The 14712-nt window shown below is 42.3% G+C and overlaps 1 protein-coding gene across 1 annotated transcript in view; it reads right to left on the minus strand.

Annotated features, from left to right (window-relative positions):
* The window catches only part of NDFIP2 (Nedd4 family interacting protein 2), a 105338-nt gene that overhangs the window by 53407 nt on the left and 37219 nt on the right, over positions 1-14712 (minus strand). The window contains exon 3 of the mRNA XM_066580755.1: positions 13381-13508. Coding sequence (XP_066436852.1) covers positions 13381-13508 — 128 coding nt within the window. The remainder of the gene's footprint in view (positions 1-13380; positions 13509-14712) is intronic.

Consider the following 14712-nt stretch of genomic DNA (forward strand, 5'->3'; position numbering starts at 1 on the left):
GAATCACGTGTTTTACTACAGCTGCCTATAGACAGATATTTTGGTCAATACAATTCCTAAGCAGTACTTGGGGTACCAAGGAAATGGTCATGGGTATTAATGTATCTTGACGCCACCGGAAGCTAGGGGTTTGACAGGAGGAACGCGCCTCTCACACCCCAGCTCCCAATAGGGTCAAGTCTGGAAGGTCCTAGCAGCGCATAATAGCTTTTTACACCCCACCTCCACACCATTCGGAACCTTATTGGTTGTTTGGAGTTACTCATTCACGGTGATTAGTTATTTGGTTTGGCTGATTCAAGGTGATTAGTTGTTTAGGTTGGCTCGAGTAGAGGTGGTGTTGAATAGGGAGATATGCCCCCCGCTCAATGCTGCCAGCTGGGATTCCGTAGTAGCTTTGCAGGACCTACAGGGCTTACAGATGTGCAGCCAATCAGGTACAGGGGGCGTCACCCCCCTGCCAATCGTGACTCCACCAGGAGCTTCTGGTGGCGTCAAGATACACTAATACCATGGTCATGTAATACAACTACTACAACAAACCAGAAGTATGCACAATAAATAAATACTGCTACAATATATTGTGGCGCATCACCAAAACACATATTATAATGGCAAAAACATAAATGAGCATGTATATGTGGCTGGATGTAAAGGTGTAGTCTGGTTATCTGCAGCATATCTGCCTTTACAAGGACATTACTTGGCATTGTGGGCAAAGCTCCAGCTGGCCATACATTACTGTGTGTATTACCATACATTAATTGTGTCCTGGAATACAATGATATGCATACCAGGCCAGTTTAACACCATTTACAGGTGAGGTGTGCCAGCTGGGCTCCGGCAAACAGAGCGAACTTCTGAGTTTATGACTCCACTATGCAGCATACAAGCTCCAGTAGGGTATATAGGGGGCATTCTTCCTGAGAAAGCCCATTTAAAAATAATGTTACAGTCTACAAACTGGTATAATACAGGGTTATCAAACTATCAAGGCCATTAGCACCCAGAAAAATTGTGGATTTAAGCCTTGGGCTATATCGGAGGAGTACAAATAATGTGATGAAATCAGAATTTAGTTCTGAAGAGAGAGGAGTGCTCACTGAACGGATGTAGAGCGTGCCAGAGATCTCTTCCAGCTGCCTGCCTCCATTCAAGATGAACGACTGCCTGTATACAAGGACCGACAGTCGCTCAGCTTTTAGGCAAGCACAATTCTCGCTCACTTGCCCTCTCAGGTCTCGTGTTTATACAGATTGAAAGTCACGCATAATTGCTCATTTGATCGATTATTCGGATGACTGTCGGTTTGTGTAAAAGTACACTTTTTTTAAAAATTTAAATGTATTTTTGATAGAAAATGATTTTTGCAATATGGCATTATTAAAACCTTTGCACCATTTGCATTTTGTGGCCTCCTTCTCCCGTAGTATATAGCAAGCCGCGGAATACTATTCATTATCAACTGCAAGTGAACTCATCTGACAGCTCAGTCTGCAGCCCCATTCACCCCTTTACTAAACGGTCTTCTGAGCTGATTTATGACCAACACTCACTGGAAAAATACAGGATTTAAAAAACATAACTTATTATATTAGGTTAAAAATACAAAAACAAAAAAGTTCCATTCACAATTGCAGAAGCATGTGTGGGAAGGAACTCACCTTAATCACCTCCTATATAGCCCTGCTTGACAAACAGGGCAATCGCCCTGATAAGGGCAGCCCTATGCAGGAAACTCATCCTTATATCTTGGCCCAATGTCCACAGTCGGATTGAATTCTGCTGCGGGAGCCCGCAGCAGAAGCCGACCCTGCCCGCTGGCAAGGACACTGCGTTACCTGTCAGCATCTTCTGTGTGCTGTCCTGGTCTGCGGATGCGTGCGAAAGTGCCGTCCAGCCCGCTGTGCATGCGCAGTATTTTTTTTTTTTAACTCCTGCTTTCTCATGGAATCCACAGCCTTTTCACAATTTAATTGCAGACGGACCGTGAATTGGACAGCTTCTATTGATTTCAATGCAAGTCATCTGTGCGGTGTCTGCACTGAAATGGAGCATGCTGTGATTTGTTTTCTGGAGCCAAAAGGTCCGCAAATCAAATCCACAAGCTTTATTTCATTTGCAGACACCCATGTTTCCCTGTGGGCAGCTCGATTTGCGGTTCTTCTTTATTCTGCAAATCAAACCCGCCCATGGTGTATAGGGCCACCCTTGTCAGAACGATTGCACCATTTATGAAGCAGTGCAGGGTGCTTTTAGGCCATCTGCACATAGGCGGATTTGCATTGCGGAATCGAGAGCAGGCGTCCACCTCCGGATTCTGCAGCAAATCGAGCCTAAAGCATGCTATGGCAAATCGCGATTTCATCTCCATGAGCGGAAATAGATTGCGATTTTCTGCTCGTGGAGAAGAAATCGCAGCATGCTGCGATTCTGTGCGGACTCCGCATGGATGGCTTCCAATGGAAACCATCCGATCCACAGCCCTTTCGCAATGACCTTGCGGAAAGTTTGCGGATTCTGCGTCATCGCTAGGTGATGATGCAGGAAAAGCAGTTATTTTAAAAATAATCCGTACTGCGCATGTCCGACGGCTCGCCATGCGGGCCATCCGCAGTACAGCAAAAAGACTTCCGCACGGGCGCCGGCCGGGCACTGGGTCAGATTCCACATGCAAAATCCGCCCGCCCCTGTGCAGTCGCCTTAGGGCGAGTTTTCCCCCTGTACATACTTTTGCAATGGTCAGTGGAGTTCTTTGCCGCATTTCCTTGCATTTTAAAACCCCAAAGTAAGAGTTATGCTTTAAATCCCATATTTTTCCAGTGACCTAACTTTCCTAACTACAGGTTTATATTGCAGGGAGTAAGGTGGATCCTATACTTTTCCTATCATATTTGGTTCCAATTAATAAGCAAATCACAGTTTAGGCAGCTGCAGAAACCACACAGCGTCTAATGCTGGAAATCATTTTAAAGTCATTGCATTTATCAGATGAAATAAACTAGAATTGATTTTGTTAATTGTACCATGAAATACCGCCCTATTCATTCAGGGCCATCCAACACAACCAGAACATCTGGCAAAAAAGCTGCAGCAGCAGAAAAAGTAACAGCAGCAAGTCAGTCATTAGGAGACTTTAGGCGTACGCCCTTTTGTCTGTGCCCTAATCCGCAGCCTGACTATACCTTGGACAATACTTTTCTATCCCACTAAAAAAAAAGACTGACAGGGAGACCAAAGTGGTCTGTGTGTCACATTAAGGCTGGGTTCTCACGGGATGGAAATCTCACGGCTTGGCCACACCGAAAAGCTGCGGGAATTCTGAGGGAGAGACGCAGCTTCAAAACCCGCAGCATTTCGCCGTGGGTTTTGGAGCGGATCGGCCGCTGGCATTCCGTTGTACCTTTCTCTCCCCATAGAGAGGAGTGAGGCCGCAACAGGAAAAAAATAATAAATTGACACGCTGCGGCTGTAAATTTGCTGCAGATTCCGCAGAAAAATCTGTTAGTGTGCAGGCGCGTGCAGTTTTCTGCATAGAAGACAGAAACTCAAGACTGCGGGGAAAGACGTTACATACAGCAGGCAGACAATCAGCTGTGTTTTGCAGTAGTACAGGGTTGATGTCTTAGGAAAGAAAAGGTGTATAATTGGGTACCGTCAGCATAGAAAAGTAGATGGAAAAGAGGGGAAGATCTAGGACCAAACCCTGGGGAACCCCAACAGCAAGAAGAGAAGAAGTAGAGCTGGTGAATGGTACACTAAACGAGCAGTCAGAGAGGTTGGAGGAAAAGCAGGAGAGTGCCGTTTCCTTACAGGGTTCTTCAAGTTTTTTGTATTCAATTTATGCTGGCCATGCCCAAAAGTAATAAAAGATCCCATTACTCCCCTGTTCCCCATTGTTTATTACTTCCTGTCACAGGCTACTGCAGCCAATCACTGTCCTAGTGGTCCATGATTGGCTGCAGCAACCTATGAGATCCTGTTCGCAGACTAACTGCACTAAAAAGGTGGTCAGAACAGCGGTATGCCGCTGAAGCTAAAGCGTTCGGGAGTATAGGCTCTCTTTACTTTTGGGCATGGCCAGCACAAATAAAAAAAAACCAAAAACTCAGAAACTCCTTTTGATGTCAAAAGTCTATAATGTCCAACACCACAGAGACATCCAAAATTGTCAGAATTCAGTAAAGGCAATTTCTGCAGAATGTACAGTGTGGAAATCAGATTGTAAGGGTGAGGACAGATCGGCAAGAGTAGACCAAGTGTTCCAGAAGTTTAGAGAAGAGGGGGAGATTAGAGACAGGAGCACAGGCCAGTTCAAGAGAGGGTCTTTACCGAAGTTGCCCTTAATGAACAGGAATGAATCTGGCAACCTCATGTTTTCCACTTTCTGGGCAAACTACGTCCTTATTTAGGAAATGTGCCATAAATGGGGAAAAAAATGTAATAATTTTTGTAGAGATATGTTATACACACACACACACACACACACACACACACAACATTAAATTATCAACAGCATACAAGGATCAGGGGGCGGACGGCTGTATCACAACATATATACCCACTTACGGGTACCATTAATGGTGTAGGCGGTTACCCACAGACGACCCCCTGTTCATTCAGGTATTATCACGGTGATCAGTTGAACAATACAGTTTCGGCTCCCGATACCCAAAAGGCAAGCTCACATTTCCTTTAGGCCTTCACATGGGCGACAGCAATATTGCAGTTTTGTTCCCACGATTTTGTAGTATCAGATAATGTGCCGCTTTCACACGGGCTACAAAAACCACGTGAGTTCCCAGCGATGCGACAGCGCTACAAAAAAAAAAACATGTATATCGCAATCGCCCGTGTGAAAGAGGCCTTAGCTTCTGCTGCAGGGAATACGGAGAGGGCTTAGGTCATCCGGAGCAGTGGAGGTCCCGAAAGTCACAGACACATAGCTGGTGACACACACACACATCTATTCTCACATCAGATTTTGTAATGTTGGGGTTTTTCTTGCTTCAGTAATGACAAAAATGAAAGAATCAGGTCACTGAGAGATTTCCGAACACATTGAGAAATCTTCTTGCATGATATCCCGTGCTCGTCACTGTCAGGAGAGCTCCTTCTACACGTCCCGATTCCCAGGCTGAACGCCACCAGACCCATTTATAGCTGACAATAATTCACTACAAACCGGAACATTTGCTTTTCTAGATAAGGATGCAATCTTCCTATCATCTTCATGTTCCACCTTTTAATCTGACATTTGAAGACTCACAGTACCCATTATATGGAAGGTAGGACACTTAATAAGAGGAGGGCAGTAGGACAAAAGGAAAGAATTACCATGCAATAATCTATGGCGGACAGTTCATTATCTAAGCCTTTAATAACAACAGATGGAAACAGGAAGAAAGTTCACATCTCAGCATGAAAGACATTGATATCAAAGTCTAAAACGGTTCCATACCTCTGAAGGACTGAGGAATATTTCATCAAACAGACTTCTAGACTCTCTAATTTGGCCGTGCTTAGCATGTAAAACAAAGACACAAGACAAAAGAACTGACGCAGTTAGGTCGTTGACCAGGAAGAAAGTAACACAGTTTACCAGTTTCTCAGCCTTCAAATGATTAACCAACTACATTATTAAGATTATTGCAGTTGTCAAGAAGCTCCATCGAAAACTTGAAAATAAATTAAGTTATACCAAAAAGGAGACAGAGGAATCGGAGGGGTTGTCGGAGACCCAAATGTGGGGTTCATCCTCTTTACTTACCACTAAAAAGATATAACATGCTACCGATTACTTATCCAAGCTGTAACCTATCCCCAACGTCCGATGACGTCATGCACACAATTGAGGAGCCTTCTCGGTTCAGAGTGTACATGCAAATCAGCAGCATGCACCAATCTTCTCAGACAACTGTTACTGGTGCAGCTGCTGATGTGGCGAAGGTTCTTGGGTTGTATACGTGCATCAGGGGAAGTTCAGGATATTTGGCAAGTTGGACACACGACCATCTACCAGATCGGTATCTTTTTATGGAAAGTCTATTACAAAAATGTTAGCAACTGTAGTAATAGTAGAAGTAATACACATATGGGTCTTCAACAACTTCTTAAGGCTGAAAGCATTAATAAGACATACTCAAGAATGACCTAAGAGAGAAGGATTGTGTACTATCTTCCAAGATACTCCTTAACCTTTCAAATCACATGCCGGATAACATAATTTCATTACACTAATAGAAAGCATAGAATTGTATTAATGTCACAGGTCTAACCACATACATGAACTGTAGTCCTATTAAATTAGAGGACATACACAGTGGAGTCAGAGATGATAAGTCGGTGTATTTCCAACCAGCAGATGCTCCAATTATTTCAAGTACTAAACTTTTCAATGCACTATTTCACACAGAGTCTAAAGCAACAAGAAGGCCAATATGATCCGTCTTAGACTGGAAACACACCAGGAGTTTTAGTTGCAGTTTTCAGAACCAAAGCCAAAAGTAGATTCAAAAGGAATGGGAAATATAAAAGGTCAGACTCATATCCTTCCTGCTGGATCCACTTCTCTTTGGCTCAAAAACTGCATTTATCTTTCCAACCTTAAAGAGAAACTACATTTTTAACCTTAGTCATAAATCAATAATACAAGCGAGTATAAGAAACCCTGTAATATATCTTATTAGAGAAAACTGCTTCTTTTTACACTTATCAGAGCCTTCTCTTCTGAGCACAGACAGATCAGGATTACAGCTGTAGAAGTCTATGGGAGGGGAAGAGGAGGAATTGGGAGGAAGAGACAGACGGTGGACAGAGTTGCTGGGGGAAGATAAACGTGGACTTCTATAGGCTACAGCTGTAATCTGATTGGAGTGATATGATAATTAAGGGTATCAGTAGCATCATTTCATGGACTCAGCGTTTCAGGGTTAACCTAAGCCAAGTCATCAAACCTGAAATCCACAGGTCTATTGTACAAATACTATAATTTGGGACAACTTATCAGGTGCACAAGTTAAAACCAAATTTTATTCCTCTATCATCTGCCATGTTTTAACCTTGGTGCACTCTACCAAACTTGACAAAACCACGCTGGTCGAAACATGGCAAGTGATGGAGAAATAAAATTTAGCTTTAAACTTGTCCACCTCACAAACGACTATTGGTACAGCAAAGTGAGTGATTGGTGCAGGAGGCAAGAAAGGAGGAAAAGTGACTAATAAGTGTTGAAAAAGAAAAAACCAATAGCTCTAATACGATATTTTACAGAGCTTCTTATATTCCCTTGTACTATTGATTGATGGAGAAATATGTCGGTACTCTTTAAATTAGCCATTCACATTTGAAGAAGGTCATTTTGGTAGAGTCATCTAGTAATCTGAGAGGCAGATGTTGGGAGAAAAGGATCAGGCATGTTGAACATTGAATTGGGTTAAGGAGGTTGTCCAGACATACTCTTCTGCCCAATATGAAACGCAACCGCACGCTGGGCAGTTGGGCTGCCAACATATTTGTCCAGTGGCCCTGGCGTATCCTAAATGGATTACTGAGCTGTTGCCTTGACCAGCATACAGAACTGACCCCAACACAGGTGTGAAAGCAGTTGTTAAATATGCTTTTCGGTCTACTCTTCCGATTTTAGTAAAAATGCATATATTTCGAGTGGTTTCACATCTGCGTTGCAACCTCCAGTTGGATGTTCCGTCGCAGATCGGGCACAAAGTACTGGCTGAAAATCAATGGGGGTTATAGTCAATGGGGCCCGGCCAGCGCTGTTCGGTTCGGTCCCAAGACAAAGCCATCTGGCCATGGGGATTCCGGAAATTCAGGTGCAGATGTGAAACCACCCTTATGTCTGGTCCATGCCAAACTACCAAACTTTATAGATTAGGTACCAGATTAAAAGAATCTAGCTGTATGAGGGTTAGGCTGCTTTCACATCTGCGTCAGGGATTCCATTTTCCTGTTCCGTTATGGGAGCAGAAGAGGAAAACCCCCTGGCCGAAAGGGTTCCAATTTATGACGGATTCGAACAGCGCAGAATGGACGCCATTGGCTATAATGGAATCCTTGTGATTCCCGCTCAGCTGTCCAGAATTTTACCAAATGAAAAAGCGCCGCATGTGGTACTTTTGCTTCTGGCGCAGATGTGAAAGCGGCCTTGGTATAGCATAACAGAATAACACATAATTGTGAACTCTTCTGCGCGAGTGTTAGTATGACATAGTAAGACATAAGAGTGTTTAAGCTCTTCTTTGTTGTGCACTTGGAACAATTCTGTTCAGAAAGTATGTAACTACAGAAAAGTGTTAAGAAGAAACCAAGGCTGAAGAAAACCTACTTTGTGGCTTTGATTTTGCATTGTAAAAGCGCTTAAGTACAGCAACTCATCAGACGCCGTTCTCTTTATCTCACACAAGAGGAAACTATTTCATACTGTGTAATTGAGCTGGGCTGACAGACTGAAACTGTCTAGAACAACTCCCCGTGTGCTGAAATGGGCTCATAGAAGGAGATAGCTCTAAGTACTGCTCTCTCACATGGCATAAAACAACATTAGCAGATAACAAACTCAAGTAATGGGCTCTACAACCACAATTGAGTCAAGAGCTGCTGGAAGAGAACACGCACATAAAAGAGGATAACACATCCAAGATCTGCTATCTGTTTGGTACTTAAAGATCTGTAACATTCATTGCAAGTTTCGCTTCTTTTCGTGGCCAAGAAACAAGGAAGATAGCGGCAAACTAGATTTTTTTTAAATCATATTTTTAAATGGAAAATCTCCCATTTCAAACACAAAAATATAAACTCACTTTAGTGTTGAAGTTATAGGGATTTCAGGGATTAGAAATCAAATTCATTATTATTATCATCCGAGTGAAAAAGGCCAAATGAGCATGTAAAACATTTTTTAGGGGAGGGATTTGTGTTTTTTGCTTTTCTATATATACACTGGAGGCCTGCAAAAAGATAAGCTATTACTCCAAGACTAATGAACACATTTTAATGACATTTGGTTAAAACATAGCTTACTCAATGAGAATCAGGAAGCCCTCATAATGTGTGCTGGAAGTACCCACCGTTTGGTTGCGCATGCCTGGACTCGAGGCTCCGTATTGCTGAATGTTCTGGTAAGCAAGTCCAGCATCACTGCAGCAATTCTTGCATAATGTTCCTTTTGAATTTGTGGCTAATTGCAGTAGGCTTTCCCCTTCAGGAGGCATCTTCCCCCAGAAAATAAAACATGGGGAGGTCAAATCAAGAAACTGTGGTGGCCAAAGTCCATTAGAAAGGATTCGAGCCTCAAAGAAAAGCTTGGATCTCAGGCATGGTCGCATTGGAGGTATGACAGGTTGCCCCGTTCTGTTGAAAGTTGGCGATGCCAATTTCCTCATCATGCAATTGATTTTTGAACTCATGGAAGGTCTCCACATACTCTGCACTTTCAAAAAAAGGGGCCAGTCGTGCATCACCGTGATTTCATGTAACAGATGCCAATATTTTCAGGACGAAGAGGGGTTTGGTGGATTTGGGAGGCTTTTAGAACAGTGTATTTTGAAAGTTTACATAGCTAGATAAGTGAAACCATGCCTCGTCTGTAAACCATGTGACATCAAGAATATTTGGATCGTTGATGACAAATGCTTCAAACCAACAACAGTTAACAAGGCATTTCTTTTAATTCGGGACCCTTTCAGTTCATGCACAGCAGTCTCTCGGTATACATGAAGACAAGCTTTTTGGGCATGTTCTCTTGGATGTCCCCATCTGTTGGCTTCTTCAAGAGAGTCTTTATGCACATTGGCTCAACAATCTGTCTATAACATTCTGCACCATATCTTGTGTCATTTTCGGCCTGCCTCCACCATTAACTTCCAACAATTTTCCTGTTTCTAGTTTTTGTATACAACACTTTGCTGGTGGATTCAATGTAGCCTGTTCTCCATTAGGTGCACAAAATTATTACACGCTCTTACACACCCTAGTATGATATGGGCAGCACAGGCTACTTTTGCCTACATGACTGAAGAAACATTTTACCGTCAGGGTAGCATGATTTGCCGAGCGAAACCGCTATGCTAGTCACCCAAAGTAGCCATTCCGTTTTTCCTGCCAGCAATTGCCTCTGTGTGCACAACAGCAGTCGGATTAAGGAGTGCTTGACGAACATGTTATGAGGGGTTCCAGATTCTCATTGAGTAAGTTTTGACAAAATTTCATTAAAAGGAGTTCTCTAATTTTGGAGTTATAGTCGATTTTTCCAGGCCTCCATCAAGCGGGACATCCTGTATAACTACATAGATATTTTCTAATTACCTTGGTACTGTCAGTGGGGACCAAGCCGAAATTTGGGGCTGTCCAATCAAAGACTTGTTAAGTGAAACTGGCTGCATACCTTTGCAGTTTAGTCCTCACTGAATCCTACATGGTTTTTATTTTTTCTTCTACTTCCAGTTCACCCGCAATTACTTCAGTTAGTTTTGCAGCCCAATATTAATTAATTCTCACATGGGAGGTCTCCACCAGACAGTGTCAATGGCTGAGGTGATGCTTGATTGACACTGGGTGGTGGAGACCTCCCACACGACAACGGACTAGCCTTAGGCTCTGAAGCGAATAGGAGTGAGGGACTGGAAGAATAAAACAGTGCAGATATCCATGAGAACTGAGCTGTAAGAGTATGCAGCCAGATTCACTTCCCAGAGGAGGTCACAGGTCTTCTTTATAAAGGGGTTATACTATGTTGACAAAGGTATTGGAACACCCACCAATCCAGTGCGGTCAGGCGAAGGGGCTATGGAAATCTAATGTGTAAGCATAAGGTATAAAGTAGAGTATCACAGAGGCATATCTTAGTACAGAAACCATGAGAATGTCACAAGGTGCAGAGCTAACAAACTTCCAATGGGGTATGGTGGTACGATGTTAATCAAATTACTACAGGGCATCACCACACTTTTGGACCGTCCACCGTTGACAATGTTAATCCCAAATGGAAAACATCTGGTGTGTGCAGTGCAGCCACGTTCATGGAGACCTTGCAAACTGACAGAATGTGGACAATGAAGTCTTGTATAAGATGTGAAGGCTTCACACACATCGTCTGCTGAAACACTCAGGAGGTCTCACAGGCTATTAGAACATCCATAGCACCAGAACCAAGGAACCACATGTGAAGTATTACTATGGACGAGCAGCTGCACACAAGCCAAAATCACAGCAGTGCATGTACAAAAGTACCTGCAATGGTGCTTGAAGTGGCATTCTTGTACCGTCAATGAGTAGAAGCAAATGTTGTGGACAGAAGAATCACAGGACACCATTTCCATTCAGATGTCCACATTTGGGTGTGGTGGTTGCCTGGAGAGCGGTTTCTATGCAACTGCATCGTTGCAACAGTAAAGTCTTGAGGAGGTTCTGATATCAGGGCATTTCAGCTGGGGAGTACTAGAGTCGTTGGTTATAGTGAAGTCCACCATCAACGCTAATGGGTACACAGACATTCTGGACAATGTGGCATTATTGATCCTTTGGTATTACTTTGGTAAACCTCAATGGCCAGCACAAAGTCCGGATCTCAATCCATTGAGCATCTCTGGGATGAACTAGAAGATGGATCCGAACACGCCCATCATGCCCCGCATCACTATATGAAGCTCTTGTAGGAATGGAGACAAATCCCTCCACACATCTATCGGAATTTGGTTGAGAGTAGCCTAGGAGGGTTACTGCAGTCACTGAAGCCAAAGTCAGTCCAACATTGTATTGAACAATGAATAAAACAGAATTTCAAAACCTTCCATGGGTGTCCCAATACTTTTGTCAACATAGTATATAAGTGACAAACATTATGTTAACAACACATGAATACGTTTTTAAGGAGATCACAGACTCTAGAACTAGATATAACTAGTAGCCTGCTTTTCCCTAATGTTGGATGTTATAGGAGCATTCGCAGGATTGTATTTTTTGCATGTGATGATCTTTGCCTTGCTTTTGTTTTATGTTTGGTTTGCAGTGCTACAGGCCAAGAGTACCGGCAGCCAATTGTCTATCTAAGGAACCTCTCATCTCACATCAATATGGCCAGCTGCAGACTGAATTACATTAGAGATCAGAGGTCATCAGTCATTCATCCCTAGCCTTCCGCTATCTAATTATTCTGCATAAAGCAGCTAACTCTTCCCATTTGCTTCATGCATAATATCATAATAATTAGGGATTGTTCTACTTGAAAATACTTTTCAAGGATTTGTCAGCTATAAGTAAAAGAGAATACATAAATACCTACAAAACATTCTACATTACGGACTATAAGGCCTCCTTCACACAGGCGAAAACGCAGCCAAGGAAGCTGAAGGAAAAAAAAACAAAACAATACTCCCCTAACAGGCGCCGTCCGGGTCCCTGCTGCTGTGCTCTGGCGTTGCTGCAGGCTTGCTTGCAGTTGTCAGCGCCGACAAAGCATCTCTTGCTGGTAACGGGAATTGAAAGCCCTGCCTCCAGCAAGAGATTGCTCTCATTGGTTCTCGAGTGCTGGCTCACCCAATCAGAGCCAGGGCTTGATACACTAATCACAGCCATTGATCACGGTAAAAAGCGCCTGTGTGAGGGGGTCTTAGTGTTCCTGTAGGTACATTACTTCATACATTCTCAAATACAGAAACTTTGAAATGTCAATGTAGTTAGAAATAAGGAAAGGTTACATGGAAATGAATGAAAATTCTATTTAGAGACTTTTTGTTTATCATTATGTTAGTTTTGTCATTATGCCCTAGACTTCTTTTCAGTACTTTATTACTTTGCTTGTTTGTTAAAATCTACAAAAGAAATGCCGTCCATTACAGATTCCACAGGAGTTGTCAACTATTTCTCCAGACTTCAAGAAGAATAATTCTTCCAGTTATAAACTGATCTCCTGAATGCATTAACAGATTTGCCAAAGATAAAAGTAATTAAAAACCACTCTAGGAGCTGAAACCGCTGCATTGTAAGGGTCTAGTCACACTTGCATCATGTCTTCCAATGAAGTCATTATGCTGTGATGGATCCATAGTCCGATAAATGCAGACATGGATCCCATTGACTTTAGCAGGGTCCATCAGGGTTCCTAGAATTTTTGACAGAAAGAATAGTGATGCATACCGCAATGATAGTGTCAACCCAGCTTAGGGGTCCGTGAGCTGGACACAAAGGGGGGTGTATGGGCATTAGGCTTATTTCAATGCAAGTTAAAGAAATCAGCGAGTCAGCTAATGGACCCCACTACTGCTATCTGTTAGACAATAAAAAGGTGAATATTCATCGCAAGTACCACCCATAATGTTATAGGATAAAATATTTAAAAAAAACAGCAAACAATAAATCGCTTACCCTCTGAGCAGCTTCAGCTGCAGCAGCAGCCATAGCCGCGGCCTTAGCCTTCTCAGCTTCATCGTACGTTGGAAGAGTGGTTGCAACGCTATAGGGAGGTGGTACCGGGTAGAACTCATTGTGCGCTTCTAGCAATGAAAAGAACAAAATAAGGGTTATTTTACTACATTAAAGCGGTTATCTAGTGAAAAATAGAGTTTATATCGTTAAATCCAGCTCATAATTCTAAACATTTTTTGTAATTTGTAATTACACTTCTTAAAATGAATAAATTGTATCCCAGATATACCAGGACTAATGTTAGCATCGTGCTGCCTGCAGAGCCCTCCTGTGTCTGGTCCATCTCAGGCCAAGGTGGACACACCTGCTCAGGCTTTAGGGTCCTTTTAGATGAGCCGATTCTCGTCACCGCTACCTTGTTAGCACTTATGCAGCCCGTTTAGTCAAATACATTGTTGGCTCATTCAAACGAGAATCGTTTAATTCCTTTATAAGCGAGTACAGGGGCGGAACGTTTGGGATTTAAACCGAACGAGCCAATGATGGGTTTTATACCTGCAGAAAGGGGACGACGGAAGAGAAGCGAACGATTCTCATTGGTCGATCAGTTGTTGGCTCAGGTTTAGACCAAAAGATTATCGTTCACTTCCGCTGGTTTAAACATAATCGTTCTGACTAAGCTCAGCATTATTTCTATCCAGTAGAACAGAGGGTGGATAACACAGCAGGTGGCGCTATTCTAACAGTCCTGGAATATTTGGGGATAGAAACATTTTTTTAATAGGTGTAAATACAAAGAAATCTTTATAATTACGGTCTGGATGTAACTACAAAACAATGTTTTTCATGGTACAAGCCCTCCAACCCCTTAAGGACCAGATACTTTTTAGGGATTTTACCCATGTGGTTTTACTGCGCAATTGTTTTCCTTTAGCTACCAAAATTATTTTTTTACTGCATTCTTTTTTCCGTGACGTATAGGGCGATTTTTTTATGTCTTTTTTCACTGACTTTTTTTTCTCTTTTTTATTTTATTGGGGGTAAAGATTGAGGGTAAAAAAAATGCTTTTTTTTAACATTTATAGTTTGTTGTTTTTTCTAAATTTTTCTAAATTTGCATATTTACACTAAAATCAAGTACAGTAATGGGTTCCTCATTTTGTTTTGGACGTTTTAATATGTAATATATATGGTTTTGGATTACAGGGCGCATACGCTGACCGTTTTGGTTGGCGTCAGCTTAGGGTTATTTTCTTTATGTATATATTTTTATCTTATTCAGTAATTTAAAAAAAAAAATAAAAATATGTAAAAATTAACAATTTTTTTTTT

This window comes from Eleutherodactylus coqui, chromosome 1, assembly GCF_035609145.1.
Source record: "Eleutherodactylus coqui strain aEleCoq1 chromosome 1, aEleCoq1.hap1, whole genome shotgun sequence".
In the NCBI taxonomy this organism is placed as follows: domain Eukaryota; kingdom Metazoa; phylum Chordata; class Amphibia; order Anura; family Eleutherodactylidae; genus Eleutherodactylus; species Eleutherodactylus coqui.